We start from the raw sequence: 14085 nt of genomic DNA, 5'->3' as shown, positions 1-14085 counted from the left end.
CTTGCACACGTACCGGCGGTCGATCTCGTCAAGAATCTTCTTGGCCTCACTCTCTCCATGCTCGAGCACCAAATATTCATGCACCCACGTCACCAGATGGTCATAGAAAGTTCCCTTGATAATTTGATGCAAAAGGTCGGGGGTCATGAGCTGATTGATATCGGCGCGCGGGAAATCATTGGTGAATGGCTATAAACACATTCTCCATGAATCAGCACATGTACAACATCATGAACACGAGCAAGACTTACAATGATGTCACCCACAATCCCGTAATCCTCCCACAGGGTGACCAAGTCCAGCGCGGCAACTAATGCTTGTGTGTGCTCGCGTGTGCGCAGACCATGGGTTCCGCCATCTCCGAGAGCAGACCTGTGCGCAGAGCAGCTATGGAATGTGGTTTGACATCAACCTCTGCTAATATGAGACAATCAGAGTACTCACGTTACGCACCAGCCCTGAACAATGCACCCAGCGAGTGTTTGTTCCGGATAATCTGCAATATACGGACCTAGACCGTATATCACCCGCCTGAAATGTCCGTCAGGGCAGCGCGTGACTTCCGGAACTGACATGGCAGCACGTAACGGGCTCAATATAGTAGAGAGACTTGCGTGGAAGAGTTGACGACGAAATTTGCGGAAGTGGGCACTGTTTCCGTACTGCCGTTCACCTGTGATAGTGGCTATATGAGTACCTAACTACAAGAAGTGCTGAAGGTCCTAACTTACTTTTAGGGATGGCTAGAAAGCCAATCACAGCAATCGCGTTACGGTGTGCACGCCGCACATTGTTGAACACATTACCGATGGACATGTATAGCGGCCAGTACTCGTTATGGCCAGTTGCAACAGAAACCGTTGTTTTGTCGCTCCCAAGAATGAGAGGGACAAACATCGCGCCGTGTGTTGTCGGATCTTGCGCAATGACATCCTAGACAGCGGGATATGTAAGTATCTAAATGTGATGAACTCGGGCAACATGTACTGACCGCTTGCTTCCATGCCCAGTTGGCAGACATCAGATTCGAAAAGCGTCGCTCGTTGTCGACAAACTCCCGGTAGGGGCTATAGTCAAATTCACCCTCAAAGTCGGAATTTGCGAGCATATTGCGTGCGACGGTACGTGGATCTCGGCACCAAATTTGATATTCGGCAGTCTTCCATGATGGCGGCTGAGTGTCGTGCGGAAGCTCGCCCATGTACTTGGCAGAAAATGACTGCCAAGGTGCATTTCCATGCTGGATAGTGTCGATAACAGAGTGCATGTCAGAGGCACTTGCAAATGGAGGGTTCCCACCGTAAGGCAATAATGATGCAGCCCATATGTCCATGAGGTCGTTGATGTTTCCCTGAGACATCTGTTCGCGCTTGAATAGAAATTCGGCAGTTTCAAATTCAACACGATCACTGAATGGTGTCCAATCACCTTTCATAGCAGAAGTACGAGGAGGTGGGGGAGCACCAGGAGGTAAATTGACACCATCCTTTGAGCAGGGTGTACCTACGCATCCGAAATAGTGTCAGCTCCAAAACCACCAGGAAGACACCAGTAATGTACCAGTAACAAAGGGATGATGCTCGCGAATTGTGTAGCTTTGATTGTTGTCAGGTGCCAGGTGTTCAGCGGCCTGAAAATCTTCGTAGTTCGGTCCATCAGCGACTCGGAGTGGGTCTGCCAGATGAGTTTCAGAGTGTTCTCCACGTCGGTGGACCACATTGACGTGCTGTGTGAGCCCTGAAAGATTCCTGCAGAGACGTGGACAATGAGGGCATTGAAGACGATAGGAATTGTGTGGACGACGGTGGTGCTGAGGAATCATTGTAATCCAAGACAAGTCAGATCTGCCAGTATGGTGCTAGATAAGAGAACGTGCTAGAAAATGGCATGGCGCAACGGGTCCGTGCACATGATTTTGTTATCTTGACTCCGCCCTGTTCCAGTGTGATCGTTCAGCCCCGTTGCCATGAAACATCATAGCGTTACCAGTCTACGCATGCTTATAACTTGCTTCTGCACTTGCTGTCTTGTATCCCCCCCCCTTATAGCTTTCTCGTCCTTACCTGCTCTCACATCCTGACAACATGGTCTATACCCGTCAATCAAATGTCAATAAGCATCCCGGAAACATCTTGAAAGGAACTCCTCATCGCCCACCTGATATTATTGCTGAAGAGCGCCATCTTGCTGCTCAGGCAAAGCAGCTAATTGCTGACCAACAAGCTGCGAGCCTACAGCGTCTTGCTGAGTTGGAAAATCACTTGGAAGAGGAGCATAGTCAAGCTGCGAGTCAGTATTCTCTTCCGCACTAATGATATGGAATATACACTAACTACTCATATAGCATTCGGCTCCTCCCCATCTCACGTTGAGCACGCTGGTGGTGGTGGGCGTGCAAACATTTTGGACAGTGCTGTCGAACATCCTAGTAACGATCGGGGAGGTGTCGGCAAACCTAAACAGGTTCATGCTTCGAACGCTCCCACACCGAAGATGCCTGCTAAGGCTGCACCGCAGTCCACCACATCCAAGATGGCCAAGAAGTCACGAACGACGCGAGCAGACATTGATGCTCACCGCAACAGTCTACTGAATGCAGATCTCAATGACAAGCCTATTGTCTTGGTCTCTGGCAAGCGCAAGTCTTCGAAAGACTCGTCAGTTCCCACAGTGTATGTCGATGTGTTGGCTTATCATACTCTGTTGACTAACCTTGCATCCTAGGGTAAAGAAAGCAAGGGCTGCCAATCCCTCTGGGTTGCTAGCTGGGTGGACTCAGCATGACAGTTCTATGTCCCCTGGTAAGTACAAATCTTGCAACTATGATATGTCCATATCTATCTTACGGGCAGCAGCAGGAACACAGTTCAAACACCTCACACATGTGTCACTACCACCCTCGGCCATGACGGCCATGGATGTACGAGACTATGGTGGGTATGTCTCAAGTGAGGATGACGGGACTGAGGAGTGTGAGCTTGCTCGCTCCAGTCAGAACATCACAAAGGTAAATGATTGATTGATTGGAGAGCTCAATGTCTCTGCTAATGCCGAACGAGATAGGGTGTCGTTGCAATCAAGCGAGAAGATCCAGCAATCATGATCAAGACTGAGCTCGCCACTTCACATAATTCCGTCACTGGCGAGGCAGGCAGTGGTGCGAATGGCGGGTTTGTGAAAGTTGATCTTCCTGCTGGTGCTGAACCACGCTGGAGCAAGGAGTACATTCCGACGGTCCTCGATTACATAGGAACATTACCGAACCCCTGGGACATTGCAGCCGTCAATTTTGTCAAGGTGTTCCAACAGATCTGGGACTTGGTTTTTCCCGACATTCTATACCTGGTTAATGATAAGGGTGCTGTCTATGCTTTAGTATGTCTCTCATGTTATGACACTGGCCAGGAATCTGACCCATACCAACTAATCCCGTAGACACAGCAGAAGATCTATGACTGGCGCAGTGGCTTCGCCAAGTCAGCTGCCGATCACGTTGCTCGCTTGTTCCAGCTCGACATTCTGGAAGAACTGAAGAAGAGAAGGCTCGAAAACACAGCCGAAGGCCATGCGACCTACGTTGCACAGCAAATCACTGGCAACTACCTCTTTCTATATGGTGATGTGAAGGTTAGCAAAGATGATGGGTCCATTGTGCGTATTCACATCATAGCAGTCATGCATTCGAGTCATCTTCTGTGCGCAGGTCTCTTGGAACAAACCATTCCAGTCCCAACTTGTCCTTGCGACACTTGCATACCACATGAATGCCACAGCAGGGGCGATCTTGTACATTGAGGCCACCCCCAGAGGTGCTCTCGCAATGTCGACTGTTGCAGTAAGTTCACTCATGTCCCATTGCACTCCAAGTCAACTGATGTAACGGACATAGGTCGAGTGCGCAATCGGCATGTACACTACCGGCACCTACATAACACCAAGGGAGAAGTTTGCGGAACAGATATGGAGCCGCGTTCTCAACTTATACAAGATCTCGATTGAGACCTTGATGCCGGGGACGTGGGACGTGATTGTCGATTCTGCAAATGGCCTCGCCGCTCTCAATCGCAATCTCCCCAACCTCAACGAAGCCGCAGGACCAGTGGATGGACGTGCCCTCATCACTGATTGTAGCTCTAGCATCTGAGGCCAGATCGATGGTACAGCTGTAAGTCTCCAATGGCTATCCGGCCTCCCAGTATTACTAACTTTGCGCAAGGCCAAACCCTCATCTGTAGCTGCTGTACCCCATCCGAAGCGATCATTTCCCAGGCCGCTGTGCGCGCACCCCCATTTATTTTGTCTCGCATCCAACTACGCCACTCGTTCACAGCACTCGCAACTGATTTCGAGCTCTCATGTTCGCTCCCTCGAAAGGTTTCGGCTGTTCATACCCTACTATCACTGCTCCATTGCATGTTCCAGGATCTGTATCTAGTTTTACAGATTATATAACTATTGTCTGCGATAGCTAGAAGGTGCCTGAAACCCATCTGAATGTTGTCTGGTGTCGGTCTGAGTGCGTCTGGTAGCGCTTTGATGCCGACTGGTGAGTCTGGCTCAGAAATGAACCTCCTTAATTCAGACGGCTGTCTGAGCGTCTGAGTCGTCTGAATGATCTGATTCAGACGATTCAGACAGGGATCAAAGCGCCGACGTTTTGCTGATGTACGAGTGCTCTCGTGCTCGATCTCTTCATCCTCTTCAGTTGCCCAATCGCGCGCAAAGTGTTCAAGACAGGGCTGTGTGCCTGACATATTATTAATGCCATTTCCTGCAATTGAGACATGTGCTTACCAGAAGCATGATGTGTCCGATATTTGTCTTATCATGTCGATACCGTGGTAGACTAAGGTGAGAGCTATTAGCAACAATGTTAATAGTGCATTTGTGTTGATCACTCAGAGATACTGTGAGTTCTGGTCAAGGTTCGGCAAGGAACCCACTACTCACCTGGATCAACTCAAACAGTCAGTTGTTACTCTCTAGTCCCATCTCCACCTGCAAGTCGAACTCGTTACCCGTGGAGCAACTTTGTTCGCTAAACGATGTACCTTCGAGTCACCGAACTTTGGCTTTGAACGCTGACACTGCACCTTTTTTTGCTCTTCAACAATGTTCACAAATGCGGAGACCCTAACATACTCCACTTTGCATGTTTCTTGCCGTGCATATGGCTACCAGGTCCAATGTCCATTGCACCGTAAGCGTGAGTCGTCGATATGACATGAGGAGAGATGTTGAGTGACGGGAGTCAACAAGTCCGGTTGCAAGAGAGGTGTGGTGCTGCACGTTACCTCTTATGCTGACCAACCCGTTGGAGCACCCTTCATCCTAAATCCGGTAATTTGTATATGTGGTGCAATGAGTTGAAGAGCGCATTTGCATTCGCGGTCGATGGACACTCGCGCAGAAACGATCTGTACATTAGTAGCCATTAGCAGAATTGATGCAATGTATCAATTGTTTGCCTTCATCATTCTGCATGATGAAAACCCGCCGCTTTTCTGGTGAAATTCATCCGTCAGGAGGGCCGGGTGGATTTCATCCATTCACGGTGTCAACTGCGTTTCATCCGTTTTTCACACCCTTGCCGTGTGAAATCGGACATTCACACGGTAAACGGAGCGAATTCACGCGGAACTGGTCTCTCAGTGTGTGGGTTGAAGAAAATAGCGAGTGCAGTGAGAATCTTGCGTTAGACAGCTATTGCATCCCAAGATGCACTGCAATACATATTCCGCGGTAGATGGCGAGTAGTAAAATGAGAAATGCGCACACAGAATCATCATGTACTTTGACTTTGAGATGCCGATTATGACAATGCTGTCTTAGAAGACTGCCGCACAACAGAGGCAACATAACCGTAGTAAGTCCAAGAATAGATGAAAAATCACATCTCAAAGTCGGTAGCAGAGCTCAGGGAAGTCAAGCATATGTCCGACGTTGGACAGGCATGCAAGATCTCTGAGAATGGCTTGTTGAAGGAGACGAAGGAGCGGGGAGAGGACTTGGAGCAAGCGGGCGAAGAGACGCTCGACGCGGATCGACCGATCGACCGAACGTCCGCTCCGGCGTGCGCCGGTGGAGATGGCTGGCGGCAGCCCAGGGCAGGACCCCGGCGAATCCCCCAAGAGCTCTGATCCCGAAAACCCCGAAAAGGGGGCCTCTGGAGCCAAAAACTTATATCTCAAACCCCCGAAACGGGCCCCGGACGGCGGTCAGGTTATGTGCCAGGTGCCCCCGAAACCAGGCGTCCGGGGCGAGGTATGATCCTCGACCCCCGAACATAAGGTCCATCCGGCCTCGGAACGGGTGCCGAAATGTGCCGGAAAGGTACGATGATACTGGTGACGTCTCACTCGATTGCTTCTCGATACCGAACGCTTTGTCGCTATGTTACTTTACTTATCGGTTCTCGATACCAAACACTTCATCGTTATGTTACTTTACTTATCAGGTAATTTCTCTAGCATAGTGCAGAGGATCGATAGCGCGCTCAAATTTGTTATGTACGGATCCCCTTGCTCTGCGTCTTTCGGAATCTATTGCCTACTACTGTTGCTTGACTATGGATGTGGCCGAAATACCTTGCGAAGATCTAGATGACACAGACAATATACAGCCCCCATGCAATATTCTTGACCTGCTAAAGCCAGATGTGAATCTGCCTGTGTCCGAATTTTTGCAGCTCCTTCCCGTCCTGCCAGCTGTAAGTTCACACTAGCAAGTATACAATGGTATACTCGCTATGAAGTCAACACAGCTATAATCTCTCTCCTCGATGGTCGTGGAAGGTCCGGGCTCACCCAAGGTAGGCATAACTTGCACACTTCTGATGTTCGAGCTAATGTCTGGCAGGCTGTCGTCTGGCCAGTAGTCTCCAGGGTCAGTCCCGCAAGTACAAATGCAGGTATCCCTCTTCCCTGACATGCTGGCATGCATTTCGTCACTGTCAGAGTTCGACACCACAAAAAGCGGATTGTGAGCGCTACCCAGAGAACCTGCAACACCTCAATCGGGTGCGTGATACAGTTTGAGGACATACACTGCATACCAGGTCTCTTATCTTTGCCTGCATAGGCTACAGCAGCATTTCCTTTCCCCTTATCACCCCTAATGCCAGGAATGCCATTAGTGTCTGATTCCGAGCGTCATACTGCTAGAGAGCTCACACAGTGCATAATGTTGTCCAAAAAATAAGCAGGCTGTATTATAGACATTCTAACACTGTAAGTAGGAATTTATAGATCTAATGATCTTGTGCAAATACAAAAGTCCGAAGTAGAGAGATTAGTACCAATCAGTGGCCTCAGTGGCGTAGTAGTCGGTACTTCTAAATCTATGTACGGCCTTGTGACAATTGCGCGCGCGATTTTTTTGCGATTTCTCGCCTTTTACTGTGATTTTTAGACGTTGAATCCCATTTACCCCCGAAACTGACCGGAATCAGGCGAGGTTATGTGAAGTTCCCCCGAAATCGACCATGGGCTGACCCCCGGAGGGGGGTCCGCGCGGGATCAGAGCTCTTGGGGGATTCGCCGGGGTCCTCCCAGGGCAGCCCTGTCGTCGACGTCGTCGACGACCTCGCGTTCGCCGTGCCGGAGGAGCTCGCAATGCACATCTCATGCCCTTGTTCTCTTCATCGATGTCTAGCATCACCTCCACGGCGACCCTCCGTGTCTTGTCGTCCATTCATGCCTGTTGGCCGGACTTTCTGCACTTTCCGTCCGTACACATTGCGTTCTCGCGCCCGCTGTTTACTCTATCCCATTCTCTCCGTGACAGATGCGCTCACTGAGACGGACACCTCACATGTGTAGCATATATAATGATCAGCTCTAAGAGCTTGTGCCGTATGGTTTGAGTCTGCGGTGGTTGTATTTTGGACTCGTCATCATGGTGTGTGGTGTGTCGTTTGGTCTTACAGTATTTTCTCATGCCTCTCACACGACTTTCTTGTGGAACCCGTCCCTTCACTTGAGGATATACTTTTGCAGATGCCCATTCGCGGCAGACGGTGCGTATTTCACAACCTCGCCCAAAGAGTGCGACACATCTGCTCATAGTGCCCGCCCTCGCACGCAAATGCGGTAGCTTATCATCTACAGGCTTGTCTTCGCGCTCAACATAGTTGGCTGATTCGACCGCTTTTTCCGGCACCATTCGTCTCTTCGCCAGCGGCGTCGTCCCTCCATCTACGCCTACATTGGCGTCCACTGAATAGCAGACGCCGTCAATGTGTTTTGCTGTTTCATCCCCACGTTCTCTCACCAGTCCATACATTTCATGCTCTATTCACAAACCTTGCGTTCAACTGCGTCAGCTCGTGGAGACTCGCTCTACACCCTAACAATGCTCCACTAGCCAGCCAGGGAATAAATCCTCGAACGCATTATCACAAGATCCCCGGCAGTGCCTCTACAGCATCCAGTCGTCAATCAGTTCCAAACACATATATTACAAGAAGGTCCAGTTTCGAGCTCGTCCTTCTCAATGCTATACGATGACTCAACGTTCAATGCTCGTGTCTCCGTGCCTACCCACTATACACTGTCACGCATAATCAAGTAAGCTCGGTGCTGTACATCATGATATGACCACCCGGATGAGGGTATGAAAAGAAGAATAACATGTCCCCTAGCCCTTCAATGATCAAGAGGAGCGTGAGATGTACTCTCGTTCCTCACATCTGGTACAGACTTGGGCTACAGTCATCGCCTTCCCGAAACCTTGTCGTTTCGCCAGCGAGTGAATGTTGATAATACCTAGGGGGGCGAGCTTGACACTACGCTGGTGACTCACCTTTGTGTCGGCCTCGTCACCTTAGTGCGCTGCCTTATTTGAATAATGAATAGGCTTTCATGACGTCATGAGGTGGGAGTGACCAGAAGTGAAGTGGCAAGGATGAGCAAGAGTTGGTGGAATGATCTGCTCTTGCAAATCGCAATGTTATCCAGCAACGGTCAATTGCCTGCAATGGTCCCGCGGAGATGCATGTGACATGAATAGGGATCAATTGACAGTTCTCCTCGGAAAGTCGAAGTATGTGCGGCAATCTGCTTGATGCATATGATCTACAATGCTCGCGGACAGTGCGTAACCACATATATAAATGTCATCATCGAACCTGATGGATTACTAAACCCTAGTCCACAACCAAACAAAGTGGCAAATAAACGGCAATGATGCTCCTGATGACCGGTATCCATCGGTCCCAGTCACAGTATAGGACCGGTCACTGAAACACCACTGGTCACTGAAACACTTGGCCATGAATTGTGTTTTTTCTTGGCTAGCTGTCCCTGGAAAAATATGTAAATCATCTATGTGCAGTCCACTAGATACACAAATAAAATGAAATTTTTCGAGTGCAAACTTGTTGTGGAATGTCAGGAGTTCTGTATAGACCCTTGGAAACTGAATTTTGTACCCCTAATTGTGAAGTTAGCAGATCCCTCTGTTGTCACGAGTTGGTACGGCGTCTAACCGTTTTTTTAATTTTTCCCTTTTCACGGGCTCGAACCCGCGACCTCTGTACTACTTGCCTGATACGGACGCATCATATCTACTGTACGATTAGATTAGATAGGACGGCAGTGCACGGCACAGCTCGGGCTCTGCTGACACAGCCGCTCTGACTCACCGGCCCCCGAGGCCGCATCGGCATGCTGCGCACAGACCAGCTGCGCACGGACCAGCGCGCACAGCCTGCCCTTATCCTCCCCTGTATATAAGCCGGCCTCTGCTGCCCTAGGGACCTCAGTTTCGACCTCTTGTCCCTAGGTCAGTAAGCTCTCATTTGTATCCTTTACTTACCTTTACTAACTAATACATTTCTTGTCCCTAGCCTTAGGTTTGAGCGTAGCTCACCATCGCTTCGGTAAGACTTAGTCGGACGCCCCCAGCCCTTAGGTTTTCCCCAGTCGCTTGACCTCAAGTCGCGACATTAGGTCGAAACTCCCCAAGCTGCCGGCGTCCTCTTGGGACTCCCCACATTCACTTTCCTTTCCCACAGGACGGGTGGTGCGCACCCCTACGATACCCTACGGTACATACGATACGTAGGTAGCCTTACATACATTGCCACTCCTAGAGGAACGAACTCTTCAACACCTGCACTTCAGTGGGCGGTGTTTGTCCTCACGGACGCATGGACTAGGTTTCTGCTGCATACTAGCCAAAAGCAGTACTGGGCCCCACGTGAACTGCGAACCTCAGGGTCTTCTCGGGCGCCGTAGTGTAAGCTAGTGTAGTACGGCCATTTTAGTACGCGCACCTCCCCTTCCTCCCCCCATCCAACATGGCTGCCTGCCAAGGCCAAGTTCACGCATTCGACTCTCAGGACCTTATCGATGTCTACATCCCAGACGGCCCTGAGACTATCATCTACCGTTGCGAGCAGCAGCCGTGCCCAAACCGGACACCCTGATCGATCGCGGAAGATTACCCGCACTACAAGGCAATCAGGCGAGCACAACACCCGCTCGGACCCCGAAGCACCCTTGCGTCTCGATCCGCCTCGCGGCACTCTCGCCCTGTCTCCCCTACCTCCTGCCTTCCCCAAACTGTCGCTGAGTCCAGTCAAGCGCGAGGAAATCTCCCTCCAGACCCTGCGCCAGAGCCTGAGCCTGAGGAGGGTGAGGGTGAAGAAGGAGTCTCGGAGTCCAAGTCCGAGGATTCTGTTGGGTCCGTCTCGCCGACAGCGTTCGCCCCCGCGTCAGCAGTCCCTGACGTATGTAACCCCCCCGCCGAACTTCCTCCGGCGCCTTCACCGCTGACTCCGCCGAGAGGCCGCTCGAGCACTCGCTCCTCTCGAAGTTCGACCAGCGGAAGGCCACCACAGCTGCCTCCGCCCCCACAGCGTCCTCCGTCCCCCCCAACGCCGATAATGTCGTCCCCCGCAGCCGCCCCCGACAAGGAGACCCTGAAGCTCCTCCTCCCCCTCCGCTATGACGGCAAAACCGTCATCGAATGCGACAGGTTCTTGTCGCAACTTCGTATCTACTGGTTGATCAACACGTTGTTGACGACCATTGAGCTTAAGGTACAAGTTGCGCTAAGCCTGCTCGATGGCGACGCCCGCGCCTGGGCCACGCCCTACTTCGCCCAACTCGCATCAGTGCAGATGGGAGTACAAGGGATCACGACCCCCTTCAGGAACGAAGCAGCCTTCACCGCTGCCTTCAAGGCTCGCTTTGGCAATCTCGACGATGCGGCAGCAGCCCAGGTAGAGCTGGCGAAGCTCTGCGCGGACAAGTCGGTCCGCGAAAAACGCACTGCGGCGGAGTTCTCCGCGCTGTTCAAGGGTCCGGCGGACCGTTCCGGGTATGGGAACCTGGAACTACGCGACAAGTACCTGAGCGGTATCCCCTCCCGCGTATATCGCAAGATCGAGCTCGAGACCTTCACCACGTGGCGAGCCGCTGAAAAGCGAGCCACTGAGGTCGAGCAGATCCTCGACATCAGCCGGGCCCGTCGGCCCGAGTTGAACAACTTCTTCTCGGCCCGGGGTCGAGGTCGCGGTGGGGCACGTGGTGGTGCACCCTTGTCGCACGCAGCTTCGGCCAGCATCAATGTGGCCATCGGAAAAGGAGACTTCCCCGGCACTTGCTTTGGCTGTGGGAAGCAAGGGTACCGACGTTTCGAGTGCCCCAACTGTAAGGACAAGCCTTACACAAAACGCGCCGACGCGCGGGCTACGGTTGCCTCGGGTTCCACCCAGGCAGCGACAAGTGCCCCCGTCGCTTCACCCTCGGCAAGTATAAGTGCCGCTTCAGCGAAATCCGAGCAATCGGAGCTGGTGGACTTAATGGCACAGGTGAAGTCGATGCGCGAGGAGCTCGAACACTATCGGGCAATGAAGGAGGAGGGTTTTTAATTCGGTCCGCGCTTCGTGCCGCACGCGTCGGGCCTCGTAATAACAATTTGTACAATGTATTTGTCGCGACTTGAGGTCAAGCGACAGGAAAAGACCTAGAAGCGAGGGGCGTCCGACTGGTTCTCACCGAAGCGATGGTGAGCGAGGCTCAAACCTAAGGCTAGGGACAAGAAATGTATTAGTTAGTAAGGAAAGGTAAGTAAGTACAAGAGAGCTTACTGACCTAGGGACAAGAGGTCGAAACTGAGGTCCCTAGGGCAGCAGAGGCCGGCTTATATACAGGGGATGTTTAGGGGAGGCTGTGCGCGCTGGTCCGTGCGCAGCTGGTCCGTGCGCAGCATGCTGACGCGGCCCCGGGGGCCGGTGAGTCAGAGGGGCTGTGTCAGCGGAGCCCGGGCTGTGCCGTGCGCTGCTGCCCCATCTAATCTAATCGTACAGTAGATAGTGATGCGTCCATATCCGGTATGTAGTACAGAGGTCGCAGGTTCGAGCCCGCGAAAAGGAAAAAATTAAAAAATGGCTAGACGCCGTATCAACTCGTGACAGTATTGGCGACCGCGAATGTTTACGAGTTGGACCATGGGTCCCAGCACTTCCACATCCTGGTGCGCCTCAAAGGAGAAAGACGGCACAAGGATATAGTTGCAATGGTGGACAGCGGAGCCACCACGAAGTTCATCAACAAGCGTTTCATCACGGAGAATCGAGTACGAACGCGGAAATTGAAAGAGCCAATTCCGCTTTACAACATCGATGGAACGCTCAATAAAGACGGAAGCATCTCGGAAGTAGCAGTGCTACAGATGCATATAGGAGAGCACATCGAAAAGACGGTGTTCACGGTCACGGACATCGGTCCAGAAGATGTGATCGTTGGGTTGGATTGGCTATGTGAGCACAACCCTGAAATCGATTGGGAGAAGGGCTCCCTCAAATTGTCACGATGCCCTGAAACATGCAGCGCCAGAAGAACTGGCCGAATGGAGCAAGCTGCGACTGCGCGTGATACGGGGGTAAGGCCCACGGCGCGCAGGCGTTTGCCAAAATCCAAATGGTCAGTTATAGGTGCCTGCCGAAGTAAGGTGCTCCCGGACTTCGAACCCGAAGAAGATTCGGTGGAAGTAGAATGGAATGAGGCTGACTTGATCGAGGCCTGGGAGCAGGGTATCACGCTTCCCGGCGCCCCTCAGCTGTTCATCGCAGCGGGGCACACGTATTCCCAGCTGTTCGCTGAGGAAGAGATCAAGAAGAAGGTCATCAAAACTGCCGAGGAGTCGGTACCCAAACAGTACCACGAGTTTCTGAAGGTCTTCTCGAAGGAAGCATCAGAACGGCTACCCGAAAGGAAGCCGTATGATCACGCAATTGAACTCGTGCCCGGCTATTCGACATTCCATTCAAAGGTATACCCATTGTCGAGCAATGAGCAGGAGGAACTGGACAAGTTCCTCAAGGAGCAGTTAGCAAAGGGCTACATACGGGAGTCGAAATCACCCATTTCGTCCCCCTTCTTCTTCATCAAAAAGAAGGAAGGGACGCTTCGACCCGTGCAGGACTACCGCCGCCTGAACGCTATCACGGTCAAAAACTGCTACCCTTTGCCGCTGATCGCCGAGATGGTAGATAAGCTCTGCGGCGCCACACTCTTCACCAAGTTCGATGTCCGATGGGGATACAACAACGTCCGGATCAAAGCCGGTGACGAATGGAAGGCGGCGTTTGTGACTAACCGAGGGTTGTACAAGCCCTTGGTGATGTTCTTCGGCCTCACCAATTCCCCCGCGACCTTCCAGGCGATGATGAACGAGATCTTCCACGATCTCATCGTCGGTGGCAAGATCCTTGTATACCTTGATGACATACTCATCTTCTCTACCAACAAGGAGGAGCACAAAAAAGTCACACGCGAGGTTCTTCGTCGCCTTCAGGACAACGATCTATTCCTGAAGCCTGAGAAGTGCGAATGGGACGTTCCCAAGGTCGACTATGTCGGCTATGTGTTTGGTGGCGATGAGGTAGCGATGGATCCCGCGAAGCTAAAAGGAATTAATGAGTGGCCGGTACCCCGGAACAAAAAGGATGTCCAGAAGTTCCGGGGGTTCTCCAATTTCTACCGCCGCTTCATCAAAGACTTTGCTAAGATCTCGCGACCACTCGACCGGCTCACAGGGAATGACCCGTGGCATTGGGCGAAGAGGAGCAGCACA

The 14085-nt window shown here is 51.8% G+C and overlaps 3 protein-coding genes across 3 annotated transcripts; 1 reads left to right on the top strand and 2 right to left on the bottom strand.

Annotated features, from left to right (window-relative positions):
• Positions 1–12: 12 nt before the first annotated feature.
• Positions 13–1504, bottom strand: POSPLADRAFT_1121276 (hypothetical protein; the record flags this gene model as incomplete). The annotated part of the gene is made up of 5 exons (XM_024483518.1): positions 13–189; positions 267–387; positions 445–673; positions 732–933; positions 992–1504. Coding segments are annotated over 5 exons (1242 nt in total), but the record flags the coding sequence as incomplete, so codon positions are not given.
• Positions 1505–2084: 580 nt separating this feature from the next.
• Positions 2085–8139, top strand: POSPLADRAFT_1155335 (hypothetical protein; the record flags this gene model as incomplete). Its single annotated transcript, XM_024486935.1, has 20 exons — positions 2085–2289; positions 2345–2672; positions 2725–2801; positions 2853–3007; positions 3064–3375; positions 3436–3651; positions 3704–3835; positions 3890–4127; positions 4151–4169; positions 4926–4967; positions 5833–5866; positions 5904–6073; positions 6102–6264; positions 6623–6709; positions 6859–6885; positions 6957–6981; positions 7411–7725; positions 7844–7906; positions 7998–8017; positions 8095–8139. 20 exons carry the CDS (start codon positions 2085–2087, stop codon positions 8137–8139), a joined length of 2673 nt encoding a protein of 890 aa, XP_024334646.1.
• A 1442-nt stretch (positions 8140–9581) lies between these two features.
• On the bottom strand, positions 9582–10628 carry POSPLADRAFT_1155285 (hypothetical protein; the record flags this gene model as incomplete). Its single annotated transcript, XM_024486930.1, has 3 exons — positions 9582–9779; positions 10277–10373; positions 10549–10628. Coding segments are annotated over 3 exons (375 nt in total), but the record flags the coding sequence as incomplete, so codon positions are not given.
• Between the last annotated feature and the right edge of the window lie 3457 nt (positions 10629–14085).

The sequence above is a fragment of the Postia placenta genome, assembly GCF_002117355.1.
Source record: "Postia placenta MAD-698-R-SB12 unplaced genomic scaffold POSPLAscaffold_16, whole genome shotgun sequence".
Lineage (NCBI taxonomy): Eukaryota > Fungi > Basidiomycota > Agaricomycetes > Polyporales > Adustoporiaceae > Rhodonia > Rhodonia placenta.
Note: the sequence above shows the minus strand (reverse complement) of the source record. Positions and strands in the feature narration are given on the sequence as shown.